General features: G+C 53.7%; 8 protein-coding genes across 8 annotated transcripts; 3 read left to right on the top strand and 5 right to left on the bottom strand.

Moving 5' to 3' along the window:
* Positions 1 to 672: 672 nt before the first annotated feature.
* On the top strand, positions 673 to 2,616 carry AYO20_01160 (hypothetical protein; the record flags this gene model as incomplete). The annotated part of the gene is made up of 2 exons (XM_022639467.1): positions 673 to 731; positions 789 to 2,616. 2 exons carry the CDS (start codon positions 673 to 675, stop codon positions 2,614 to 2,616), a joined length of 1,887 nt encoding a protein of 628 aa, XP_022504775.1.
* A 916-nt stretch (positions 2,617 to 3,532) lies between these two features.
* AYO20_01159 (hypothetical protein) lies at positions 3,533 to 3,847 on the bottom strand (the record flags this gene model as incomplete). Its single annotated transcript, XM_022639466.1, has 1 exon — positions 3,533 to 3,847. One exon carries the CDS (start codon positions 3,845 to 3,847, stop codon positions 3,533 to 3,535), a length of 315 nt encoding a protein of 104 aa, XP_022504774.1.
* A 609-nt stretch (positions 3,848 to 4,456) lies between these two features.
* On the top strand, positions 4,457 to 5,761 carry AYO20_01158 (hypothetical protein; the record flags this gene model as incomplete). Its single annotated transcript, XM_022639465.1, has 1 exon — positions 4,457 to 5,761. One exon carries the CDS (start codon positions 4,457 to 4,459, stop codon positions 5,759 to 5,761), a length of 1,305 nt encoding a protein of 434 aa, XP_022504773.1.
* Positions 5,762 to 7,463: 1,702 nt separating this feature from the next.
* On the bottom strand, positions 7,464 to 8,716 carry AYO20_01157 (hypothetical protein; the record flags this gene model as incomplete). The annotated part of the gene is made up of 2 exons (XM_022639464.1): positions 7,464 to 8,317; positions 8,404 to 8,716. The coding sequence occupies 2 exons, from the start codon at positions 8,714 to 8,716 to the stop codon at positions 7,464 to 7,466; spliced, it is 1,167 nt and encodes a 388-aa protein (XP_022504772.1).
* A 1,733-nt stretch (positions 8,717 to 10,449) lies between these two features.
* AYO20_01156 (hypothetical protein) lies at positions 10,450 to 11,349 on the bottom strand (the record flags this gene model as incomplete). The annotated part of the gene is made up of 1 exon (XM_022639463.1): positions 10,450 to 11,349. The coding sequence occupies one exon, from the start codon at positions 11,347 to 11,349 to the stop codon at positions 10,450 to 10,452; it is 900 nt and encodes a 299-aa protein (XP_022504771.1).
* Positions 11,350 to 12,124: 775 nt separating this feature from the next.
* AYO20_01155 (hypothetical protein) lies at positions 12,125 to 15,230 on the top strand (the record flags this gene model as incomplete). Its single annotated transcript, XM_022639462.1, has 5 exons — positions 12,125 to 12,188; positions 12,249 to 12,563; positions 12,628 to 13,494; positions 13,774 to 14,335; positions 14,483 to 15,230. The coding sequence occupies 5 exons, from the start codon at positions 12,125 to 12,127 to the stop codon at positions 15,228 to 15,230; spliced, it is 2,556 nt and encodes an 851-aa protein (XP_022504770.1).
* A 519-nt stretch (positions 15,231 to 15,749) lies between these two features.
* Positions 15,750 to 18,992, bottom strand: AYO20_01154 (hypothetical protein; the record flags this gene model as incomplete). The annotated part of the gene is made up of 1 exon (XM_022639461.1): positions 15,750 to 18,992. One exon carries the CDS (start codon positions 18,990 to 18,992, stop codon positions 15,750 to 15,752), a length of 3,243 nt encoding a protein of 1,080 aa, XP_022504769.1.
* Positions 18,993 to 20,134: 1,142 nt separating this feature from the next.
* Positions 20,135 to 22,384, bottom strand: AYO20_01153 (hypothetical protein; the record flags this gene model as incomplete). Its single annotated transcript, XM_022639460.1, has 1 exon — positions 20,135 to 22,384. The coding sequence occupies one exon, from the start codon at positions 22,382 to 22,384 to the stop codon at positions 20,135 to 20,137; it is 2,250 nt and encodes a 749-aa protein (XP_022504768.1).
* Positions 22,385 to 22,713: the final 329 nt, after the last annotated feature.

Here is a 22,713-nt window from a genome sequence, read left to right as displayed (position 1 = left end):
GCACCTTGTAACAGCTGCAGCCAACTTTCTCTTGCCCCCCTCCAAACCATCCACCAGCCAACTTGGAATCCATTGACCCGTCACCACTTCCGATCCTTCTTCCCCAACACCAAACACCGCACAGAAACGCAGACACACGCAGACAAACTCATCCTCTCCCCATCCCGCACTCGTTGAACATCCCCATTCTATTCAATCGCTGCTATACACTTCTATCATCGCTTTGTATCTGGGTAACCTGGCATTTCACGTCATTTGCTCCATATCGCCCTTGGCCCTCCCGAGATCTGGGAATCCTAGACTCATTGCGGCCGAATAGCCGAAATCCAGCATTCTGCACCCTCCAACCTCGAAGCAGCCTCCACCATCCGAGTTTGTCTGTGCTACTCGACCAGCATTCTGCCGCCCAGCACATTCCATTCCAATCATCATTATCTGACGGCGGATCACACATACCTCCCATCCCGCATATTGTGCTTTTACCGTATTCAAGCACCTTACGAAACTTGAAAGCGCATCTTTAGCGATGCTGCGGTGATCCGGCATTGTGCAGCGGATTGCAACACCCACGATTGAAAGCGGTCGACGTCCTTGTGGCCTTAGTTGAAGCTACATCTTGGAGGGAATCTATCGCACAGAAGAGGAAAATTCGATCTCGGTAAAATCACAAAGATGGACGGCCAGGGTGCATCGGGAAACAACTCGAGCGACTTTGTGCGCAAGCTGTATAAGTATATCTCCCTCGCAGCCATCGTCCGTGATGGCACTCGGAGCTAATTCATGCGCAGAATGCTGGAAGACCCTTCGTACTCTTCGGTAGTCCGTTGGGGCGATGATGGTGACAGCTTTGTGGTATTGGAGAACGAAAAATTCACAAAGTCCATCCTACCCAAACACTTCAAACACTCCAATTTCGCCAGTTTTGTCCGGCAATTGAACAAATACGATTTCCACAAAGTGCGACAGAACAATGAGGACGGCGGATCATCCATGTACGGCGTCAACGCCTGGGAATTCAAACATCCAGAGTTCCGGCAGCACAACAAGGAGAGTCTGGACAATATCAGACGAAAGGCCCCAGCCCCTCGGAAGCCATCGAGTCTCAACGACGAACAGATTCCCATCCAACAAATCGACCTAATGAACCAACAGATTGTCGCACAGGCCCAGCAAATAGAGTCTCTTGTGACGTGTAACAACCAACTGCAATCCCAGTATCAGATGGTGGCGCTTGAGATCGTCCGACTTCAGAAAACGGTCGTCAATCACGAAAAAGTCATGCAGGATGTCATGGTATTCCTGCAATCCGTCGACGCGAAGCAGCGCAGAGACAGCAAGCAGCTGTTTGCTCCACCCTCGGACTCTACACAGACAGGCACAACCCTGACTCCCACGAGCCAGAATATGCCTCCTCAGGATGAAGACACCCCGGCGTCACCCTTACAACACGCCGCGAAGCTCCTGAACGATATCAATTCCGATGGACAATTCAACATCGCTGCGCTCGAACAAATGAACTCGAACATGCATACCCCACCAGTAGGACAGGACCCTCGATCTGGGCAGTTCCGCGGGCCTAATTCTGCCCCTCCAAGCGGCAGCATGGGTTTCTCAAAGATCAATCCGGCCGAATTAGAGACGGTTGTATATCCGTTGGGGTCAACCAATGGCATTGACCCCCTATCCAGCGAGTACATTAATCACATCCCATACTCATTGCCTCCGAGAGACGGCTCAGATCCACGAGGACAGTTCGCCGACACACGAAAGAAGAGTGGGACAGCGGATCCTGGCTGGAGTCGACCGCCGCGAATTCTCCTGGTCGAAGACGATCCGACCTGCCGTCAGATTGGCGGCAAGTTCTTGCACTCGCTCTCGTGCGTAGTTGATTCGGCTCTCGACGGTTTGGAGGCCGTCAACAAGTTGCAGGAAGGGAACAAATACGATATGATATTGATGGATATCATCATGCCCAACTTGGATGGTGTGTCCGCCTGTCATATCATCAGACAGTTCGACCGAACCCCCATTATCGCGATGACATCCAACATTCGAGCGGACGACATTCATATGTATTTCCATCACGGAATGGACGATGTTTTGCCCAAGCCGTTCACGCGAAAATCCCTGGTCGATATGTTGGAGAGGTTTCTGCCACATCTCAAGTTGGTACCACAGGAGCCGCAGCCAATGTCAGCGACAACTGTGCCGTCGGGAGCGGCTTCGTCGACGGCTCACTCCGTCCGTGACGATATGTCAGCAGAGGCTTCTCCCGCGGGATCAAGCACGTGGAATTCTCCCAGCCAGTACTCAGGAGTGTCGCCAGTAAACCCCAATATACATTACGGCGGCATGGCACAACAACAACACTACCTGGACACGAATGGAAACCCGACATCCTTTCCAAACGGGCCACAGACTCCCGTAGGGCTGCGAGGGTCCGGCATGCTCGCGCAGCAGCAGCAGCAACAGCAGCAACAGCAACAGCAACAGCAGCAGACACACAGAAGAGGTCCGTCGGAAATGGGCGGAGGATCGGATATGGGCAACTCGAACAAACGCCAACGCATATACCCACCCCAAAATCAACCAATGGCTGCGCCAATGCGGCAATGATTATGACAAAACATTTCTAAAGAGGCGGATTGCAGCAAAGGATATACATGCATGAGCTCTAGTGCACACGGTAATCTTTGACGAGGAATCGCTCTGGGTCAGATGGGCCTCTTGATCCATTGACATGCCACTCGACCAATGACGCGACCTCGTCTTTCCGACCTTCGAGCCTCAACAGCCCCGCAGGATATCGGCCGAACATTTGAGCGGCGTCGAAGAGTATCAACCGAGTAGAAAGAAGCCCATCAGCTTCCTGCAGGGGTACACAGCGACCCATATCACGACTTGATGAGAGATATAAGGGTGGGGGAAACCACGGGCAAGTTTTTGATTTACGATACCTCTTCACGAATGATTTTTGGGTTTGGGGAAGGCCATCGACCTTTTGGTGTTGATTTTTGATCACGGAGAAGCTCATGGGCTTCAACGTTCTCCATGGTCTGTAAAGATGGTACCTTGCGGCCGGTTATATGTGTGATGGTTGTCCCTGGGCTACCGACCTGAGGTTTTCCAGGGAAACATGGAATATAAATCCTGTGGCTCACATGTAGTGAAAGAGGTGTTTTGGTGTACAGAACTATCTAACATCTACCTAGGTATTGTGCGGTAATAATGGGTTTTAAAAAACTATCTGCCCAGGAGCTCCGACAACATCTGCAGCTTTGGGCCCAATATCTGGCGTAAATGGTTTTATTCTGATGCCTTTACTTGTCTTGTCCGTCGAGATATCTTCTGGGAATGCTCACGACCAGACTTGAAACAGCCAGCCAGCTCCTTGAATAATAGGCATCCACTTCAACTAACATAGTAGTACCAAAAAGTGTAGAGTCACGTCCACCTGCGATTGTCATTAATCAGACATCGAGCTCGGTCCCGGCGAGGTCTATCACTCTCCCAATACACATCCTATTTTCATTCATCCTATTCTCTCCCTCTCCTTCTCCCACTGCTCCGGGGTCAAGCATCTAGGCGTCCAGGCATGGATAGCCTTGATCTCATCCTTCAACACCCCGTTGACCAGCCGACTCCTTGCCAGTAGTGTTTTCTTCTCGAAGTCTGGGGACACGATGATGGCGTTAAAGGCTTGCCCGCAACCCCCCGACATATCCTCCATACTGATGTGAGTTATGTTTATGGATTGTTTGAGTTTCTCGGTGAGGAAGTCTGGAGTGATGGGAGGAGAGGAGGATGCGGCGACTTCTGCGGCTTCAGTGTCCGTATGCGCAGCCATTGGTGGGGAATTGTTTGTCGAAGAATACGTGAAGGAGCGCAAAGCTGTGACGGAAAAGGAGCGCGAGAGAAAGGACCGTGGTCTGAGTCCTGGGCGCCGGTGGGGTGTTTGTCTGGTGATGGTGCTATTTGCGCGGACAATCGTAGTCGTGACTCGGCGGGCCGCTTGCGATGCCAGAGCAGTATAGACTTGCATGGACACGGCTTAGGGCTGAGGAGAAGGGTTCGTGACGGATAGCCGAGTAGGGTTGCGTCTTGTGGTGAAAATGAAGTCTTCTCTTCCAATAGTTGAAGGTCAATTACTGATGGTATTGCGAATTGGAAATCAACCCTGACGGAAAATAATAATCCTCGGTCTCCCAAAGAGCTGCTTGGAAGTGCGTCATCGGAGGGCAATCCACGAGTTCAGCCTCGCGCCTCTATTTTTCCTGCGACGGCCAACGCACCAGCTTCCAATGCCCACATGTTCTTGGACACGATGTGAGCTGGCAGCACATTGACTGATTGCGCCGACAATGTGCTGCGCTCGACTAAGTTTCTGATGCTTCGATTTTTCCTCCCTCGAGCTGTCCATATTCCTAAATCCAAAGCCCTCTTGACTCGTCGCAAGATGAGCACCTCTCAACCCCATACCTACAATGTCTCCCCCTTCACCACTGCCGTGGTGTCCTCGATGCGCCGTCTCTATCCAGAGTCACTAGCAGACAAGACGTTCGACAACACGGGTCTGCTAGTCGAAGCTCCCTTCATACCCTCCCGGCCTCGGAACCGCAACTCGGTCCTATTGACCGTCGACCTCACTCGAGCAGTCGCAGACGAGGCGATAGAGAACAATCACTCGGTGGTGGTGGCATACCATCCTATAATATTTCGGGGACTCAAGTCCATAACCACGGATGACACCCAGCAGTTGTCCATGACACTGCTGCTTGCACATGGCATCAGCGTGTATTGTCCGCACACGGCCGTTGACACCGTTCCTGACGGAATGGCCGACTGGCTCTGTGATATTGTGACGGGCAAAATAGACGATCCGGAGCCCGAGGCATATGCAGTGGCTTCAGCTCCATCAGATACAGAAGTCACGACCTCTGAAAGCGACTCAGACATACGTTCCAATCCTTCTACAAAACCCACGTCTCCTTCGGCGCATCACGACGAGGACGCAATGACGGACCCATTCACCACTCCTAGAGCAAAGATGAAGATCTCTCGTCCGAGCCATGCGCGCAGGACCTATTCTAGGCCCGCCCTGCCACTGCCAACGTCTGACTTCCACGCTGCTGTAATCCCTCACGCTCGGAGCGTCATTACCCCGTCTCCTCGCGCGTCCCTTGACGCAGCGAACCAATTTACTTCGTCCAGTGTCTACAACTCCTCCAACACTGGGGCTGGGCGGTTGATTGAGTTTTCTTCACCGCAACCCTTGACCCTTCTGATCACCCGCATCGCTCACGCAATCGGCCTTCCCAAAGGCTTTGCGGTGGCCATCCCTCAGGGGAGAAATCTCGACGAGATGGCTATCTCGAGTGTTGCCACATGTCCAGGCAGCGGAGGCGGCGTGGTCCGGGGTTGCAAGGCGGATTTGATATTTACAGGTGAGCTGAGTCACCACGAGGCTTTGGCAGTCATCGAACGAGGTGGCTGTGTCATTTCCTTGTTCCATTCAAACTCCGAGAGAGGGTACCTCTGGAACGTGATGAGGGAAAAGTTGGAGAGGGAAGTTAAGGAGGAGTGGGCCAAGATGAGAGGTGAGGAGGCTAGCAAGAGAGGTTTGACCGGGCAGATCAAAGAGATGCTGGATGATGAGAGTGTGGAAGTGGTGGTCAGCGAAAGGGATAGAGATCCGTACGGGGTTGTGGTCCTGGATGAGACGGCGGTGGAGGGAGTAAGGATTGACGAAGGAAAGAGTTGAGCAGTGAACATCAGAGATACGCCTCTGGACACGGCCAACAAGTCTCCCCTGGCCAGGCTGGTCTACGTCGCCATTTCCATCACCACCAGGACCTGGAGTTTTCCTCGTTTCCTGCCACCTGTCAACGAGATTTCGACGACGGCCTGTTTGTGCTAACGCATCTTGGTCCTGCTTGCCAGCTATCATTCGAGGATGTGTCGACGCACATAATCAGAGGACCCATCACTGAGGCTGCTGGTGGCCGTTAACCTCCACGCCGAATGACACCTCCTCCTGCTCCATTGCCATAGAGAAGACCAATTGATACAACCCGTATCACTATCCGCTTGGCCATTTTTGTGGTTCTTTTCTGTCCTCCAACTGCGGCTCTGATTACAGCCCGGTTTCAATCCAACATCGGCCTAGGTTTGGTGACAGTACAAGTATCGCCATTCGGGTTGACATGGTTTCGGATATAGCAAAATGGCACGCGAGAACGAGAGGGATATATCAGGGGCATGAAAGGAATTGCTTCGTCGGCTTCTTAAGGCACCTACTTAATCTACCAGATGGTGGGAGAAGAGTTGCGCTGGATTTGCAGGACTTCTTCACTATTCAGCCTGTCGACCATTCGGTTCGAGAAGATTGTTCTATTACTCTTGTGATAGCAGCAGAAGCCAACGACCTGGCTCACCTGTTTGAGTCTGATTGTCACAGAAGCAGTGTCTTCAGAAGTCCCCTGCTACTAATCTCTAACGGTCTATCCATCTATTTCTTGCTTCAACTCATTCTCCCTTTTCCGGTGTTTCCAACGCAAAGATATCCCTCCTTTATTCCTTTTCTTAACCCAGCTTCACTAAGCATCAACAGCTACAGCAACGTTGAAAGCAACCCAACTCAACTACGAACCCTCAATACGCTACAAGACGAGACGAAACGACACACTAGCGACGGGCATGGGCATGGACATGGGTACGGGCGCGTTTCTAGCATCTCTCGTCCTGTCCCTCCTCCCGGTCCTCCCCCTCTTCCACCTCACCGCGTTCCCCAATCTCCTCTTCTTCCTCGCCATGCCGGTCCTCATCTCGTTCGACCTATCACCGTTTATCGGGCCGGATGACCCTTGGTCCACCGAGTTTTGTCAGAGGTATATCCCCCCCCAAAAACAAAAATCGATCGTGGGTTTTGTATGCGTATACGTGTATTTGCATGCATGTACATGTGTACAATGGCTACATGGCGACGGTTAATGATGCGGTTGAGGTGATAGCTCTCTCAGGCGCCTACCTTTCCTTTTCGAGTGAAAGGCCTTGCGTCGTCGACATTGTCTTTTTGGGTCGATGGGCCCAGCAACCGGAGTGAGGAAATGGATATTCTTGCCTTGTCCACTTGGTACGAGGCTGTGGAAGGGGAACGGGCGAGGTACATTGCAGTGCGAGCCACATCAGGGGAAGGGCATTGGCAGGAGATTTAACGAATTGGTAATTTTGATTTGTGGCCTGTCAAACTCCCCCCGAACCCCTGACCGGACAGATGCTATCATCACGACATATGTGTTTTACGTTCCCGCCCGCCTCCCAGATACCCAGTAGATACGTTGGTAAATATGCCCCCTCGTCAAAAAAAAAAAAAGCCACAGTTTGCGACACTTGGTAGTCAGTATTATTTTATCACTCCCCCTCCTTCCCTTCCTCCTCTCCTCTCATCTCCTAGAAGCATCTTTTCACGTCCACACCGCCTGGGCCAGGCTGATGGTCGAGTCGTCAAAGTCGTAGTAGACGTAGGCGCTGCGCATGAAGGTGTCGCCGAAGCTGATGACGGACTGGGCCTGGGGGAGGAAGCCGAACAGACAGGTGCCGGACTCGCCGGGCACGGGGACGGCCAGCTCGGAAAAGGGCACCTGGATGGCCACGGCGGGGGTGTAGCCTTCGCCGCCGAAGCCGAAGCTGAAGAAGCCGGACGGCATCTCGCACGGCACGAGGTAGTTGCCGTTCGAGTCGGTGTAGACGGAGAAGTAGGTCGCCAGCTCGTTGAACAGGTCCACGGGCAGCACGCTCGTCGTGTACCCCGTGTCCAGGGCCACCGGGTACGAGAACCCGGACTGCGTCAGGTGCGTGGTGCTGCCGTCCGACGTCGTCGCCGACAGGTACGTCCACGCGACCTGCAGCCGCGGCGCCGAGTCCGTGTACGGGATCATGGGCAGCGTGACCAGCGACCCGGCGTACTTGGACCCGTCGACCGCGCCGAACAGGATGAACCCGCTCCCGGCCTCCAGGTCGTCGAGGTAGATGCTGTAGGACCGCCGGTCGATCAGGCCCTGCGCTGCCAGGTCGTCCAGCAGCTCCGGGTACTTGACCGTGCTGGCCTCGAGGCCCGCCAGCCCGATGCCCATGATCCCCCGCGTCGTGCCGGCCGCCGACGTGGCCACCGCGAACGTCACGCCCGTCACCGTCGCCGAGCCGAGTCCGACCGTGTCGTCGACGTAGTACCCCGACGCGCTCGTGCCGTCGAAATAGCTCGCCGAGAAGGCTCCCAGGTTCTCGTCGTAGATGTCGGTGCTCGATTCGCTGGGGTCAACTAGTCGCCCAAAATGTTAGCCCGAGGGGGTCTGGGTCTTGGACCGACAATGGTCTTGGTGTATTGCTTTTTGGAGGGAAACTTACATATTCCGCCCGTACATGCGCTGCACGACCCAGGCCCGTAGACCCAGATGTCGCTGCTCCCCGTGTCGATGCTCAGGGTGATTGTCTGGGCTGGCGTGCCGATATCCAGGTCGACCAGGTACGAGTAGTCGGCGTTTTGGAGCGTGGCCGATACCCAGCGACGCTGGAGGTCTCTCGTGACATGGCTCTTTCTCACAGGTAGACGTAGTGATGTCCCTCGTTCGGATTTAGTGGAAGACACAGGTGCGGCGAGGCAGCAGCATTGCGAAAGAAGGATGGCCGCGGCGGCGTAAAGCCAAGATCCTGTCCTCATGGTGTGTAAGTGAGTGTCGATGAGACGTATGACTTTGTTATGTGATATGATGTGAAACGAGTGTCAATGGTCGTCTGGTTACTTGCTGTACATGCATACATCCAACAGATTCGTAGTCCAAAGGCTGGGGTGTTGGCCCATTGTTATAGAAAGGCCGGCCTCTCATTTCGCCTTGCCAACACGAGCTACGGGTTTGGCCTGATATCCTCTATGCCTCTTTCTCTCTCTCTCAGCCCGCTGGTCGCCCAGCCTTTGGGGCAATGCGGCCGCGTGGTGGTGGTGGTCTACTAGAACACCTTGAACAACCGGATCGAAGCAACATGAGGCTGTGGGGGAAGAGAAAGGCGGAAACGTTGGAAACGCAGGGGCATCTGAGGCCTGGTAGCGGGATAACCTGCATTAGTGGCTTGCGGGCTGTGCAGGGCGCATTTGGTTGCATTGGGGCCGGGGCACAGTCACTGAGAGACTCAATGATTGGATGAGGATGGATAAAGGCTTCGAGGACAAGGGGGAGTTCTTGGTCGGTAAAAGGTGACAAGAGAGCTTTGCGGTGCTTGCTCAAAGTCTTGTATGTTGCTTGGTCTCTACTTACTTTGTAGAAATAGAAATGGAGATGCGGGACGGGGCGGTGCTGCCAAAGACAATGAATGTGACAACTTAGCTTGTAGCACAGTGCACAGTCAGTAACTTGTACCAGTACGAGGTACAGATCCGAGGACAGACAGACCGAGGCAAGCAAGCAAGCAAGTCACCAGGAAAGACGTTCTGGCCCCCATGAGAGAAACCTGATCAGACCTTTGATGATGTACTCGTTATGCTGGATGCTGTCACCTGCCCCTCCTCGACTAGGACTTGTCCGTCTCGCCGTCTCCTTGTAACGCAACGGCTCATCCATCTTTACTGTTCGATCAGGCTGCCAACTCTGCGAAAGCCGCCTCCAAGCCTGTGCAACCAATAATCAGACCACGCCTGTAGAGGCTTTGAGGCCAGGAAACTCTGCAACCGACCATGCCCTTGCAGGACTGACTAGACCGAACGAAGCTCATCTTTGCAACCGAACAGGGACCCCGCTGCTTGGCTTTTCATTCTCAGCCTCATTGTGATCAGGGGTGGCATGTCAAGCATGTCAAAGAGCTTCGTTCGCTCACCCCCAAACTGACCATGGTCTGCCTTGAGGGATGCTTGTTCCTGCATCAACCCGAATCCGAGATACAAATCCCTGGTAACAAAATATGTCGTGACACAGTCGTGGCACTGGGTCCAAAAAAAGACACTCTTCAGCCTGACTTACTGACTGACTGTGTCAAACGGCTCGGTTCCCCCAACAGAGGCATTAGTTACTTACAAAGGTACCCAACCACGCCAACCACTTGTGTTGGTGGTGCAGCTAACACCGAAACGACGCGAATACGAGAAGAAGTCACTTTTAGGCTTCGGCCTGCCCAGTCCAGATTCCATGTCTTGTGCATGCTTAGGCTTCTTGTCGCTCTTTAAACCCATCCCCCAAGACCCAAGGAGCCAAAGATGGTTTGGTGCAGTTTTTTAAGTCTTCAGAGGCTGAATCGTCCCCTCACATTCAGTGTGGGTTCTATCCTTGTCGAAAATGGTCTCCATCTACAACATTTGTAATGTGGTTAACAAATGCATCGATCGCTAAACCTGGCCAGGTTCAAAATCCATACTTTACAATAATGCGGCTACCACGCAACCCCCCAAACACCAACTTAACCAACCTAGTGAAATCCGGCGATTCTGTTTTTGGCGGACTCAGCCGAGTGCTTCAAGTAGCGGGTAGGAAAGAACAAGCGAGGGTTCTGGGTCCGACTTACCAATCCTAGGCCCGCGCTTCCATTTCTATCCGCCTCTGGTGTCTGCGTGGGTCCTGTGGGTGTTGCGCTGCTTGGTGTGGCCGAGGTAGACGCAGCTGCCGACGTGCTGGTCGTTGTGTACCCAATGTAATGGGTGCTAGAAGACGAGTGCGTTTGGGTGGTGGTGGTTACCGCATTTTTGCACGGTGCGAAATCAACAGATCCAGTGGCGATACTCGAGTACTCTGCGGGCGTGGCCGTGGAAAGGTAGGCGAGACAGCCTGCGAACATGCCGTCGTAAAGGTCAGGCTGATACGTGCCGTTGCTGTAGCACAGGCAGCTTGTCTGTCGGCTGAACGCCTCGGTCGAGAAGCCCGGCGTCGCGTTTTCGCACCCAAGCACAATCTCTTCAAAAGCGGAACACGCGTCCGCCCCGCTGATGCCGAGAGAGGGTGCCGCACTCGATGGTGCTGTGATGGTACTCGTGCCGGGGCTGTTGCTTGTCGCAGTCGACCCGATGGTCATGGTGATCTCGGAGGGGTCACTCTGCACCTCGAGAAGGCATTGCAACATCGCCGTGTAGCTGGCCAGGGCACAGCAATTGGCGATAAAGACATAGCCAGAGCATGACTCGCACATGGCAGCTATGCAGTCTGCAGAGTTTGTTTCGCAGACGTCCTGGAGCCCTTGATTGCTGCAGGTGTAGTTTTGTCGTTTGTCGAGAATGATGTCGAGTTCATGGTCGCTGATGTCGGCCGCTACACTGCCCCTGATCAAGATGGCGAGGGAATATGTCTGGAGGACTAACGAGAGTGAACGCAACATGTTGAGCGTCCTTACGCTGTGAAAGATGTGTATGTGTGCTTGTCCTTGACGAAGTCGTCATTGACGAAAGCCTAAGATATAAGATACACACACCCGGATATCTGGCTGGGGGACTGACAGAGAACCAATCTACCGGTGTCAGATCGGGACTGAAACCACTGTTGCACAAGTAAGTCCAGAACAGGCGACTCGAGCCATCAGGCTGCAATGCGAGTCACACACTAGTTTCCACCTCGATGAAAATATCTCACCCCAATATGGAAGTCCATGGCGCCACACGAGCACACTGCCATGCGGTTGGAGATCTAGAAGCTGTGGTGGTTGTCCACAAAGTCAATACAAAGTCCCCCCGAGTCCCAATCCACAGCGCGTGGCGGAGCGAGCCACTGCGAAGGCTTCCCAAACCGGCTAGTCTGTTCGTATTTGCCCAAAATGGGCTTGTTTCCTTCTATTTCATTGGTGGCACCGCTGGCTTCTGGGTCTCTGGCCCACTCCCTCACACCCTCACTCACTTGTGCACCACTCCAAAAGTCCCTTCTCCCTCGACTTTGCCAGCGAGTTTGTGTCGTCTTCTTCGCTGAGCTGGAATTGGAAGACAATGGTAGAACACTAGGAGAGTGGTATCACCGACGTCTTTCCGGCAGCTTCATGATTCATCCCAAGCATCATCGGCCTTTTTACCGTCGCTTTCTTCCCCCCATGAAGCTGTGGCTTGTCCAAGAGGCCTTCTTCTTCCTAACCTGTTCATCCGTTTTGAACATACCCCTCGTCAAGAATGTTTGAAGTTAATCTCACCGTCGGAGAAGTTGCGGGTCTTATCTCTGGGTGCATCTCACTTCGTAAGGCTCATACCCCCTGACAACTACCGCTGTTGCTCTGGTTTAACTAAAACCTCACAGTCCACATATTGATTCCCCTACTCTTTGCGTTTGTTTTGGTCGGCATCGTCCGCGACCGCTCCTTCGACGCCGTCACATGGTCCTCGATCAGCCATCTCCTCCAGAGTTCGTGGTGGCCGTTGCTGCTGCAGAGCGATGGCGCCGCGGGTAACTTTACGGGCAAAATGGTCCGCTGGCGCGTCTTTGGCATCTCCCTAACCGTGACTCTGGCGACCGTGTGTCTTGTCGTCGCAAACTTTCTCACCCCGAAGCCGCTCTTGGAGAAGATTAATCCGTCTCGTGGACTGCATGACGTCGAGTTCTTTTACGTCCCAGGTGTGTGAAGTTTGACGAATTCCCCTACCTTTTGTTGTGCGTCCGTGCTAATATGGTTTCATAGACCCCTCGTACTACGGCATGGCGACCCTGGACCGACAGGGCGTCAATAGACGGTGCGGCTGGCAGAAATGGATGGACTGCCCGCACTCCATCTACGACGACCCGGCGGTCAGGAACCAATACCCGAACCACACGGTGATCAACTCGACGATTCCCGACGTGACGCGAGATCTCTTTACCAGCGGGACCAAGATCGGCACAGTCGCCAACCTTCTCGACATCGAGTTCCGCGCCTACAACCTCGTCAACAACTGGTACGTGGACAACAACGCCAGCCGGGCGGTGGGACGTCTCGAGGTGCTCCCATCCATGATCCTCAACGAGGGCTATCACCTGGTGAACGGGCTGATCATCGACGCGTTCAGTGGCGGCGTCGGCATCCGCAACCACACCGTGCCCGGCGGGCTCGAGCTCGGAGCCACCTGGACGGAGGACATTCTCTGGATCGTCCCGGAGACGCGGTGCACCAACACGAACCTGAGCCTGCACTTCTCCGTCAACGCCAACGCCTCCAACTCCATGTCCGGCGACGACGGCTTTTTACGGGATGACGGCGGCTTCGCCGACATTCCCGCCTCGATCCCCTCGCCGCGCTGGAACGACGCCGACGACAAGTGGAAGGACGTCGGGCCCACGCCGCAGCTGAAGCGCAGCGCCGACATCCTCGCCTGGTGGAACAACCAGTTCGTCGCGCAGGTGCTCAACATCTCCACCTCCGAACGCGGGGACGTGTACGCGGGCCAATTCAACACGTTTGGCTACCTCAGCGAGCCCGGCGCCATCAAGATCAGTAGCGTGGACGGCATGTTCCTCGACGATATCTATTACAAGAGGCAGGCGACGCTGGAGTCCAAGTTTAAAGATTACGGTACGTACAGTACATCCATCTGTCAGTTTTCCTTTCCTTTTTCCCCCCAAGTTTACATGGTACCTCTGTCTACCTACCTCCCTGTCTACCTCCCTACCCACTGTACGTACATGCGCATGTATTATGATCTCGATCTATCCAGCTATATACCCAATAGACCAATCAGAGAGCGCGGGTACCTATGCTATTCTGTGCTATTCGCCATGCCATGACATGCTATGCTCCTCTATTCCACTCATCTGCCAGATTGACAACTATTAACCTTTTCGGATATTCCAGGAACCCGCTGCAGCGGCTACTACGACGACGACCCCAGCGTCCCCGCCAAAGCCTTCATGCAGTGCGGCTACCTGTACAGCATCCCGCAGCCAGAGAACGTCCTCGGGACCGGGCAATCCTGGCGCCCGGACCCGGGCTCCCCCTGGACGCAGAACCTGTACACGTGCGCCAGCGCCGTGGCCGCGACGGTCAAGGAGGTGACGTTCCGCGCGAACGGGAGCGTCGCACTCGACGCGTTGCAGGTCGTCGGGGTGCGGGACAAGAATTATACAGATTCCAAGAGTTTACCGCGGTGGGGAATCGAGAAGGTCGACCCGGCCGCGTACAAGGTCTGGGACGTGTACAGGTTCTGGGGCCTCGTGGATGAATCACACCAGGGGAACGAGGACGTCGACGTCCACCGCGCGGCAAAAATCTATCTCCCCGCGGCGGTGCGCGGCACGACCCTAGGGAACCACATGTACGACTCGTTCGCGGCGGGGGGGGTCTTCACCGCCGCGTGGAACAGCATCTACTCGTACGCGGCGGCGTTGGGTGATGTGAATGAGAATTCTATTCCAAAGTACGTCGTCCGTCCTCCCTTGGACGCGCGCATGGTTACCGCCTTCTTGCTTTTTTCCTTCCTCTCGTGTGCAAGGTGGAAGCAATATATATCTCGGACATATCCAAGACATATGACTGATGCATGCATGATTCCCTCCACCAACAGCTACAGCGGCAAATCCAACTACGGGCTGACGCTCAAATGGCGCCAGCTCATGTCCCAGTCGACCGGTGGCGCCGAGACGCTGATGAATCTGATTTGGACGGACCTGATCGGCTTCGCCATCGTGGGCACGCGGACGGGGTTTGAAGGGATGGGGTCCATGGCGTCGGTGACGGAGCACAACGCCGACGATTTCGCCAACGCGGTCGGACTGCGCCAGGCGCACCGGTACGAGCGGTCCATCGCGTACGAGGACCTGCGGTACGCGATCCCGGCGTTCGTGGTCGGCGCCGTCTTCGTCGTCACCCTGCTCGCGTCGCTGCTCATCTGCTGCGTCCAGCCCCGCGTCTGGGCCGCCCTCAACCACTACACCAAGCAGACCAGCATGGGTAGGGCCGTCACGCAGGTCATGCTGCGCGGTGGACCGAACGAGATCGCCCCCACGGCGAGCACGAAACGCTGGGCCAAACGGGCCAGATTGGTCGTCTTGCCGGTCCCGCCGCTGCCGCCACCTCTAGAATCACCGGAGGAGGGATCGCCGCACAAGAAGGCTGGTTCTACCTCGTCGTCTCCTCTTTCTTCGAGGTACAGCCTTGTCGAAGACGAGGCATTGAGCCGTCCAGGAAGAAGGACCACTCTGCCGTTGCCGGGATTCGCAATGATGAGATCCCCAAGGGACAACAACGCCGGTCTGCGGACCCAGGTCGCATACACGGCCATGGTAGAGCGAGTGGCTCATGATCACGGATGACCTGCCTGGGAAAACCACGCAGAGTCGAGTCTTGCGAGAGACTGTGACCGGTGGAAATCGCCGAAAAGGAAGAAGAGATTCATTCCTTTGGACAACAACGATTCTCCAACGTTTTCCTGAAGATCGACTTTGGTCAGAGTTGTCATCCTTTGGGCGGGAAGATGGAAGCGTGACAAGCGTCGTGTCTGATCAATAGGATACCTAGTAAAAGCGCCCGTTTGGGAACATCGTGATATGTATGTGTAATGAAACACATCAAGCACTCCAGAAGATTCAAACTACCATGTGAACAATTCCCTCAGTAGGTCCCATTTTGCAATATGTCCGATTCTCCTTCGCTGGGGTTGTATATCAAAGAGAGTGCTCAAAGTGTCGTGAAATCGTCCATGGTGGCCACCAATTCGCGGTATCGAATAGTGTAGCGATCATTGTCCAGCATGTCAAGGAGCAACTCCACCTGAGACACCTGTCCACACCGAAAAGTGGACTGTGCATATCAAGCACCAGATCCAGAAACCCTTACCTCCGGGTCTTCTTCTGGAGTGGCTGCTCCTCACCATCAGAGTCATGGCCACGTCCGTTGGACTCGAGCTGTACATCATCTGTCTGTGAGGGAGACGACTCTCTGGCCCGTTTTGCACCCAACACTGGCTGCTCGAGAGACGGATGATAGTCCGGGCTTTTCCCATATCGGGAGAGCTCCAGTTCCCTCAAGGTTACGATGTCCTCCTCGGTGAAGACGGGGGACTTCGAACCGTCGAATGACCGCCGCACAAGACTCTCGGCAACGTCTAGGAATGAGAATAATGTCTCGGCATCATCCTTTTGCTGACGGTTAGTTCGACAGGGCCTCCCTACACCTCTGCGCATGTCGGGATATAATGCCGAATTGTGTATAAAGTGGTGCCTAGCTAGGTCCAAAGGCCGAGTACCATGTAACACGAGCATTTTGACAATCTCTAGACATCTCGTGTAGTCAAGGTCCTCGATGTAGGGTATCGCCGTTAAGAAGGAGGCCCATATAGGAACACTAAGATACGGCGTACTAACAAGTTCGTCTAGATTGGCGCCGAGTCTCAGGAGGTCGCTCAAGATGCTGGGATCAGGCAATGTCCAGCATTCAGTGAGTGGTGTAAGAGCATAGTGAAGCAGAGGTCTCCCCTCTTTCTCTCGAACTTTTGCCTCTGTTAGTCGTGCCTTGACATACGACTTCCAACCAAGCTGTATGCTGAGTGAGATGGCATTGCTTCGGTGCTCCGACCAACTCCGAAATATTAGGTGGATAATCCCAGATTGGATGTTTAGGTGACTGTAGTCGTAGTTAGATGTTGCCATTTCAATCCCGTCGAACGGTTCCACCACCTTTTCAAATAGCACAAATGCAGCCTCCTCTTCATCTGGTCGCTCTATAATGTGCCGGAGAAATTTTTCTACGTCAAACAGCCCCCTACCAAAGGTCGCTCCATAACGGCCGAAGGTTCTGATATCGATGGCCATGAGGTTGCATTGGAACATGTGAGCATCGAATGGTGAGTCGGTGTGGCGGTGAAGCAGATCTCTTGCAGCACGACCAGCAAAGTAATCTCGTACTGTTCGATGCAGAAACTCGATGCGCGTTCCGGGGTTCATGGTTTGGCTGTAACCATAGTAGCCATTCTCGTCGGTGTTCGAACCAGTCTCTAACAACCCCATACATCTGCTCATCAGCATTCGCTCCAGCAACTCGAGGAGGTCACTCCCTTCTTGCGGATGAGTAAAGTCGACGTCGTAAAGTTGGGAATTCGCACCAAAGCACAAGTCTTCACTCTGATCCAGGAAATGGAGATGCATAAGACGAAATTGAAAGTCCGTAACACCACGGACGCCCACGGCGTCCTCGCTGCTGCAGGACAATGCTGTCTGGAGGATGATGGATGCATCTTTTCGATACGGCACTGGCACCGACTCAAATATGCGTTGGAAGTAGTCATCCAGGTCAAGGGGGATGCTCTCCAACTCTCTGAACAAATGCTTGCCGCGACCTCCGTCCCTCAGGACTCTCAGAAGATCACGCACAACTAAGTGCACCCACAGAAATACCCCTCTAGCACGACTTGTAATTTCTGTGGTTAGATTGTCAAGTAGCTGCGGCTCTCCGCGTAGTTGTCGCTGAAAGTGCAAGTTCTGGGCCAGCTTGCCATGGACATAGAGTCGTATGTCCTCTTTGGTCAGATCCTCGAGCCGGAGTTGCGGGCATTCCCGGAACCCATCTCGAAATATGTTATAGGGCCGGCTTGCGACACACGCCTTGACGTTCTGGTTTCGAGCGAGTCTGTGGATCAGATCCAGAGCTTTCTGCCGTTGGTCATCCGAACCGTTGTGTTCGTCTAGACCATCGATAAAGAGCAAAATCTGTTTGCTCCTTCCAAGGTGTTGTATAGTCCTACTTAGGACTTCAACCAACTCATTTTCTTCCCACACGTGAAGACGCGAATATCCACCTAAGCTTGCCTCCCATTTGCTGCCTGAAACCACTCGGTCTACAAGATCAAGATGTGGCGACAGCAGCTGGTGGATGAGTGTTCGAAGCAAGCCGGACATCGATTTTTCGTCGTTGGTTCCAGCATACCAAAAGTAAAACGAAGCCTTGAGAAAGTCGGCATCGTCACCCGATGCGGAACGAGACAACAACTCATTTGCGCATTCATCAAGTTCTCGTAACAGAGTGCTCTTTCCAGATCCGGGCTTTCCAGACACCCAGTATATAGGGTGCTTGCTCGAATGCAACCACTCAACGAAGTCGTCCCATACAATTCCTTGATTGTCCTTGTGCATGAATATCCACTGATATGTGTTAGTGAAGGCCCGACCTATGTTATTGCGTCTGTTGTTGATCTCTGGAAACCATAGGCTTTCCACGATCGAACGTCGAGCGGCCAGTTCGCTGTTCATTGTGGGAAGGAGCCGGTGCACCTCGTCCAGTAAAGCTTTGAGGTTATCATCCAACCGCTCCAGGCGTGTAAAGAGCCCCTTGATCTCATTTGCAAGATAGGTGCCGCTGCGTTCCAATGCATCTTCAACATCGAGAGATATGGTGGTATCGTCGATAGCTAGCGAGGAAAGGCTAGAATTCAGTTTGGCAATATCAGCTTTAATATCAGCAGACGCCTTGGTAGCCCTTAGAGCTTGGTCTGCGATAATACGCATTCCCTCGCTCATATTCTGGCGGTCCACGGCAGACTGGTCGTGGAGGTAAACCATGAGGGAGAGCATCAAGTTCGCCCTCGCATGATCCAGATTCCGCGATAAGGTGTCAATGTATGATTTTTCAGCGTGACTTTTCAATGCCAGTTTGACTACCATATTGAAATGGTTAGCATACGCTGTATTGGATAGCCAGAAAGTGGCCATGGTGCAGATCTTGAAATCAAGGATTCTAGTGTCAAGAGACTCACCACTTTTCCACAGGCTGTGCCTCCTATTGAGACCCAGCTTATCCAGCGTCGCTGTGAACTCCTGAGACACTTTCAAGCACTCGAGGTTTGCACGATGCAGACCACGGGCAGGTCCTGGCGGCAGCAATTGGGAGGCGCTGGACTCCATCGACGTCTGGAGATGGGCACTTGAGACCGACAGACGTTGCACGCAGTCTTTCAATGACTCAAAGTAATTGTTCCCGCCACCATTCGCGTAGTCGATGGTTTTGCGGACCAAGTCGATCCCAAGGCTGACGAACTGGAGGGCGTTGCCCGCGGCCGCGAAAGTCGTAAGAGGGTCGACCATCTCGAATTCTGCAGCCAACAACAATGGAAAGCAGAGTCTGTGATAGAGAAGTCTATCCTCCGCTGGCTGAGAAGAATTTCGAGAGCCAGGTTCGACAATATCAGGCTGGCGATAGGTGGGTATTTGGGTGGAAAGCCGGAGGATGTGTTGGCGGAGGCGAAGCAACCGAGCCGCCCAGCATCTGCAGGACGAATGCACAAAAGCCAGTTAGGCAGGGTAGAAGGCTGACTTGTTTGGATGCGAGTCAAAGTACGACAGGCTTGCTACAACCACCAAATGAGCAGGGGTGACAGCCTGATCCCGGCAAGGCGCATTCCTGGGGATGACTCTGCCGTTATCGTGCGGCGCATCCAGCCCAGGGTTGAAAGGCATGCTTCGCTTCTTCCATGCATGACACATATCACATTGCAAGCTACTCCGTCGAGCTATTCCGTGACGACGTGATCACGGTGGAAGACAAACAACAGCGTATTACTGCCAGATCAACCTGCACTTCCACCATTGCACCCCATATTCATCTATGCCAAACAGCCCGTGATCCTCGTTATCGCCGATGTTCTGAGAGTCAATTTCTGTGATCCGACGGCCCTATCAGGCTTTCAGGATCTTGAGATGCGCAGAAAGAATATGATGTCGGATTGTGTCGAGCTGAGGCTGGGTGAGGGAGGCTTGAAAGGACGGCCAAGGGAGCGCTCAAAGGTGGAGACGCGGGCTTGGGGTTCAGAGGGGCCCAGAGAGTCGCTGGAGGAGCTGTTGGCTGAGAATATGATTTGTCGACCGTATGGCAATGTTTGCATGGTGATGCGACTTCGCTGACAATGCGGAATGTGGTCCCATTGAAAAAGCGCAGTGTAGAGGCGACGTGGCCAATGGGTTAGCCAGTCTTTCAGGCAGCCGCGAATGAGGAAAAAGAAGTCGTAACTGATATAGACAGCTGTCGTCTACAAGTCCATAGGACTGAATCGAGATGCAACAGCCTCGGAGTGTTCAAAGGTGCGAAAAGCCAGTCACCAATTTTAAAAAACAGCCTCGCCACCGCAGCCTCGTCCCCCAGACCATCTGTTATTCATGACAACCAACCAATGCATAATTCTGAACAACAGTATATACACAACACTGTTGAAGCTGGGTCGCCTCCTTACTCACAAGACCACCTGAACACCCTCCCTCATGGTCTCAAGCGTCTTCTTTCCAATCCCCCTCAACTTGACCAGATCATTCCAGCTTCGGACAAAGACATCCTCGACCCCTTCACCCTCTTGCTCATTGAGGTAGTCCACGATCCCTTCGGCACGCCTTGCACCAAGCCCGTTTAATGTCTTGATTTTCATGATATCCCGGGTATTGATGACTTTCAGGAGGTATTGTGTTCGAGGCGTTACTGCAGCACTCGGCTCGATTGGACCTTGCTGCGTGAGGGGATCCGGTGATGATGCTCTTGCTCGGCGTTTCTGCGACTTTGCTTGTTTTCTCTGTCGTGGCCGAGAAGCTTCGTCTTGGTCGCTTTCGTGGTAGGCTGAGCCCTCGTTATCCTCATCCTGGTAGCTTTCATCGCCCTCATCATTGCCGCGGGACGTCTTCGGCTTTTCCGATCTGCTTGATAGATCCAGCCTCTCGTCTGAATCTCCCACTGTATCGCTCGACTCCTTTTTCGCTGCCAGCTTCTCTCTCAGCCGTTCAATCTTACCCTTCAACTTTTCGTTGTCGGGAAAATACGGCCTAGCCAGCTCATACATCTTCAGAGCGCTCCCAAACTCCCCGCGGGCTTGATGCTGCTTGGCCATGAACAGATAACTTAAGCCTTCCGCCCTCTCACCGTCTTGCCCTTCCAGCCTCTTCTCAATACTGTCCAGCCGCCGTTGAACTTCTTCAGATATGGACTTTTGTGGAGCTGGGTCGGGTGCGTTGAGAGCTCGGGCTGCAAGAATCTCGGAGACTTTCTTCTCCACCAGATTCTCGATCGAGGATTTATCCATACCCAGAGCTTGAGATTCTGGGGCACGCCGGATAAAGCTGGGTGTTGGGCGCGCGATTTTGGGCGGGCGAGCAGATGCCAGCAACGACGTCTCAGCCGTGCGTTTCAGTGGAGACGACTTCTGCGGCATGAGTTTGGCACCAATAGCCGTTTTGTTTTTGTCCGAGTAGACCGCAAAGGCCTTTGGTGGTTTGTCATTTTTCGCAGTTGTATCCCGATTTGCAGTGAGGTTTACATTGACGACATTGGTTAGAGGCCGAAGTGGTTGCCGCTGCATCGTCGGGCCGCCGACTGGTGCGCCTGGGACCTGGCGCGGAGGACCCTTAAAGATGGGTTCATTCTCCACCTCGCGAACCTCAATCTTCTTAGTCCGGTTTGCAAAGTTCAGGGAGCTGAGCGTGTCAAGATGGTAGGCCTTGACAGGCGCCAGGTTGAGGATCATGACTGTGAAGCCATTGTTTTGTCCCAGCGAGAGGATCCTGGTCATCTTGGATTCACGATACGGGATGCGCTGCTGTTTCTTGCTAATGGCTTCCACGCATTGCGCCAGGACAAACAAGGACTTGTTGATGCTCGCGGACTCGACCATTCTGTCCTTTCCATTGCCCGTTCTTCTATTGTCTTCCGAGCCCGCCAGGTCAATGGCAGAGGCTGTGCTAATTCTCGTTTCCGTCGGAGTTGTGATGGCCACCTTAACGCAAAGAATAGCATGTGATCGTGATGAATGGGCGTTGAGCTTGGTGGCACCAGTACTTCGATTGGCATTAGCCTTGTCGTACAAGACCTCGAAATCCTTCAAAGAGGCGCAAGGCATTTCGGTCAGACCAACGACCACCGTCTTTCCACCTTCAGCTTCTCTGATGGGCAGTCCAGTGGCCGTTCGCTTCTCGGGCGCCTCGAAAAGATCAAAGACGCGGTCGTTGTAGATCTCGTAGTAGCTCATGGACACTTCGACCGTGGTTTCTCCACTACTGCTCTTTTCAATCGCCCGACTCTTTCTGTAGATACTGCTAAGCAATCTCGGAATCATGCCACGGTCAGCCAGCGACTTTCCGCCACGCATCGTATGAGTCTTTCCTGTCCCCGTCGAGCCATAAGCGAAGATGGTGACATCGTAACCGAGGAGGAGGTGTTTGACTGTGGGTGCAACTGAGGCCACAGGAGTCAGTCCGGCGAATACCAGCTTTTGCGACCGGACGAGAAGCTTACCCTCCGCGTCGAATATCTCCTGCTGCGTTGCATCTTGCTCATAGACACTGTTGAACTGGAAACTGTACTCTTCGGCAAAGTTCTTGGGGTTGGGAATCTTGACAATCGTCGGCTTCCCATCCGGACCAGGGTGGCTGCTCACGATCTGGTCCCTTTCGATTTCGGTTTTCAGAAGTGGTCTAATACGGGCGACGACACGCACGCTCATCTTGAGCTTTGCAAATTATAGACGTCGAAGGATGAGGTTCTGTGGGTGCGAAATACAAGATCGTGGTCCGCAGCTGTGGTTGTAGGGCCGAGTAACTACAAGGACGACCATCTGGGTTGTTGCGGGGGCAACGCACTCAGCCTTGTCCAGCGCCCACATTTCCTCCTGCTACAGACTAGGAGGAACACAATAATTCGATATATCGTCACGACTGAGTTGGTTATCTACATTCATCACTCGCTATAAGCTCGCCAGTCAGCTTCAACATGCCAGTGAAGCCTTAGGAATCCCACCAGAGTTGCGGCAAGTCTGCAGACAGAGTGTCAGCC

The sequence above is a fragment of the Fonsecaea nubica genome (genome assembly GCF_001646965.1).
Source record: "Fonsecaea nubica strain CBS 269.64 chromosome Unknown Scaff4, whole genome shotgun sequence".
Classification (NCBI taxonomy): Eukaryota; Fungi; Ascomycota; class Eurotiomycetes; order Chaetothyriales; family Herpotrichiellaceae; genus Fonsecaea; species Fonsecaea nubica.
The sequence above is the reverse complement of the archived record's forward strand: the minus strand, read 5'-3'. Positions and strand labels throughout refer to the sequence as shown.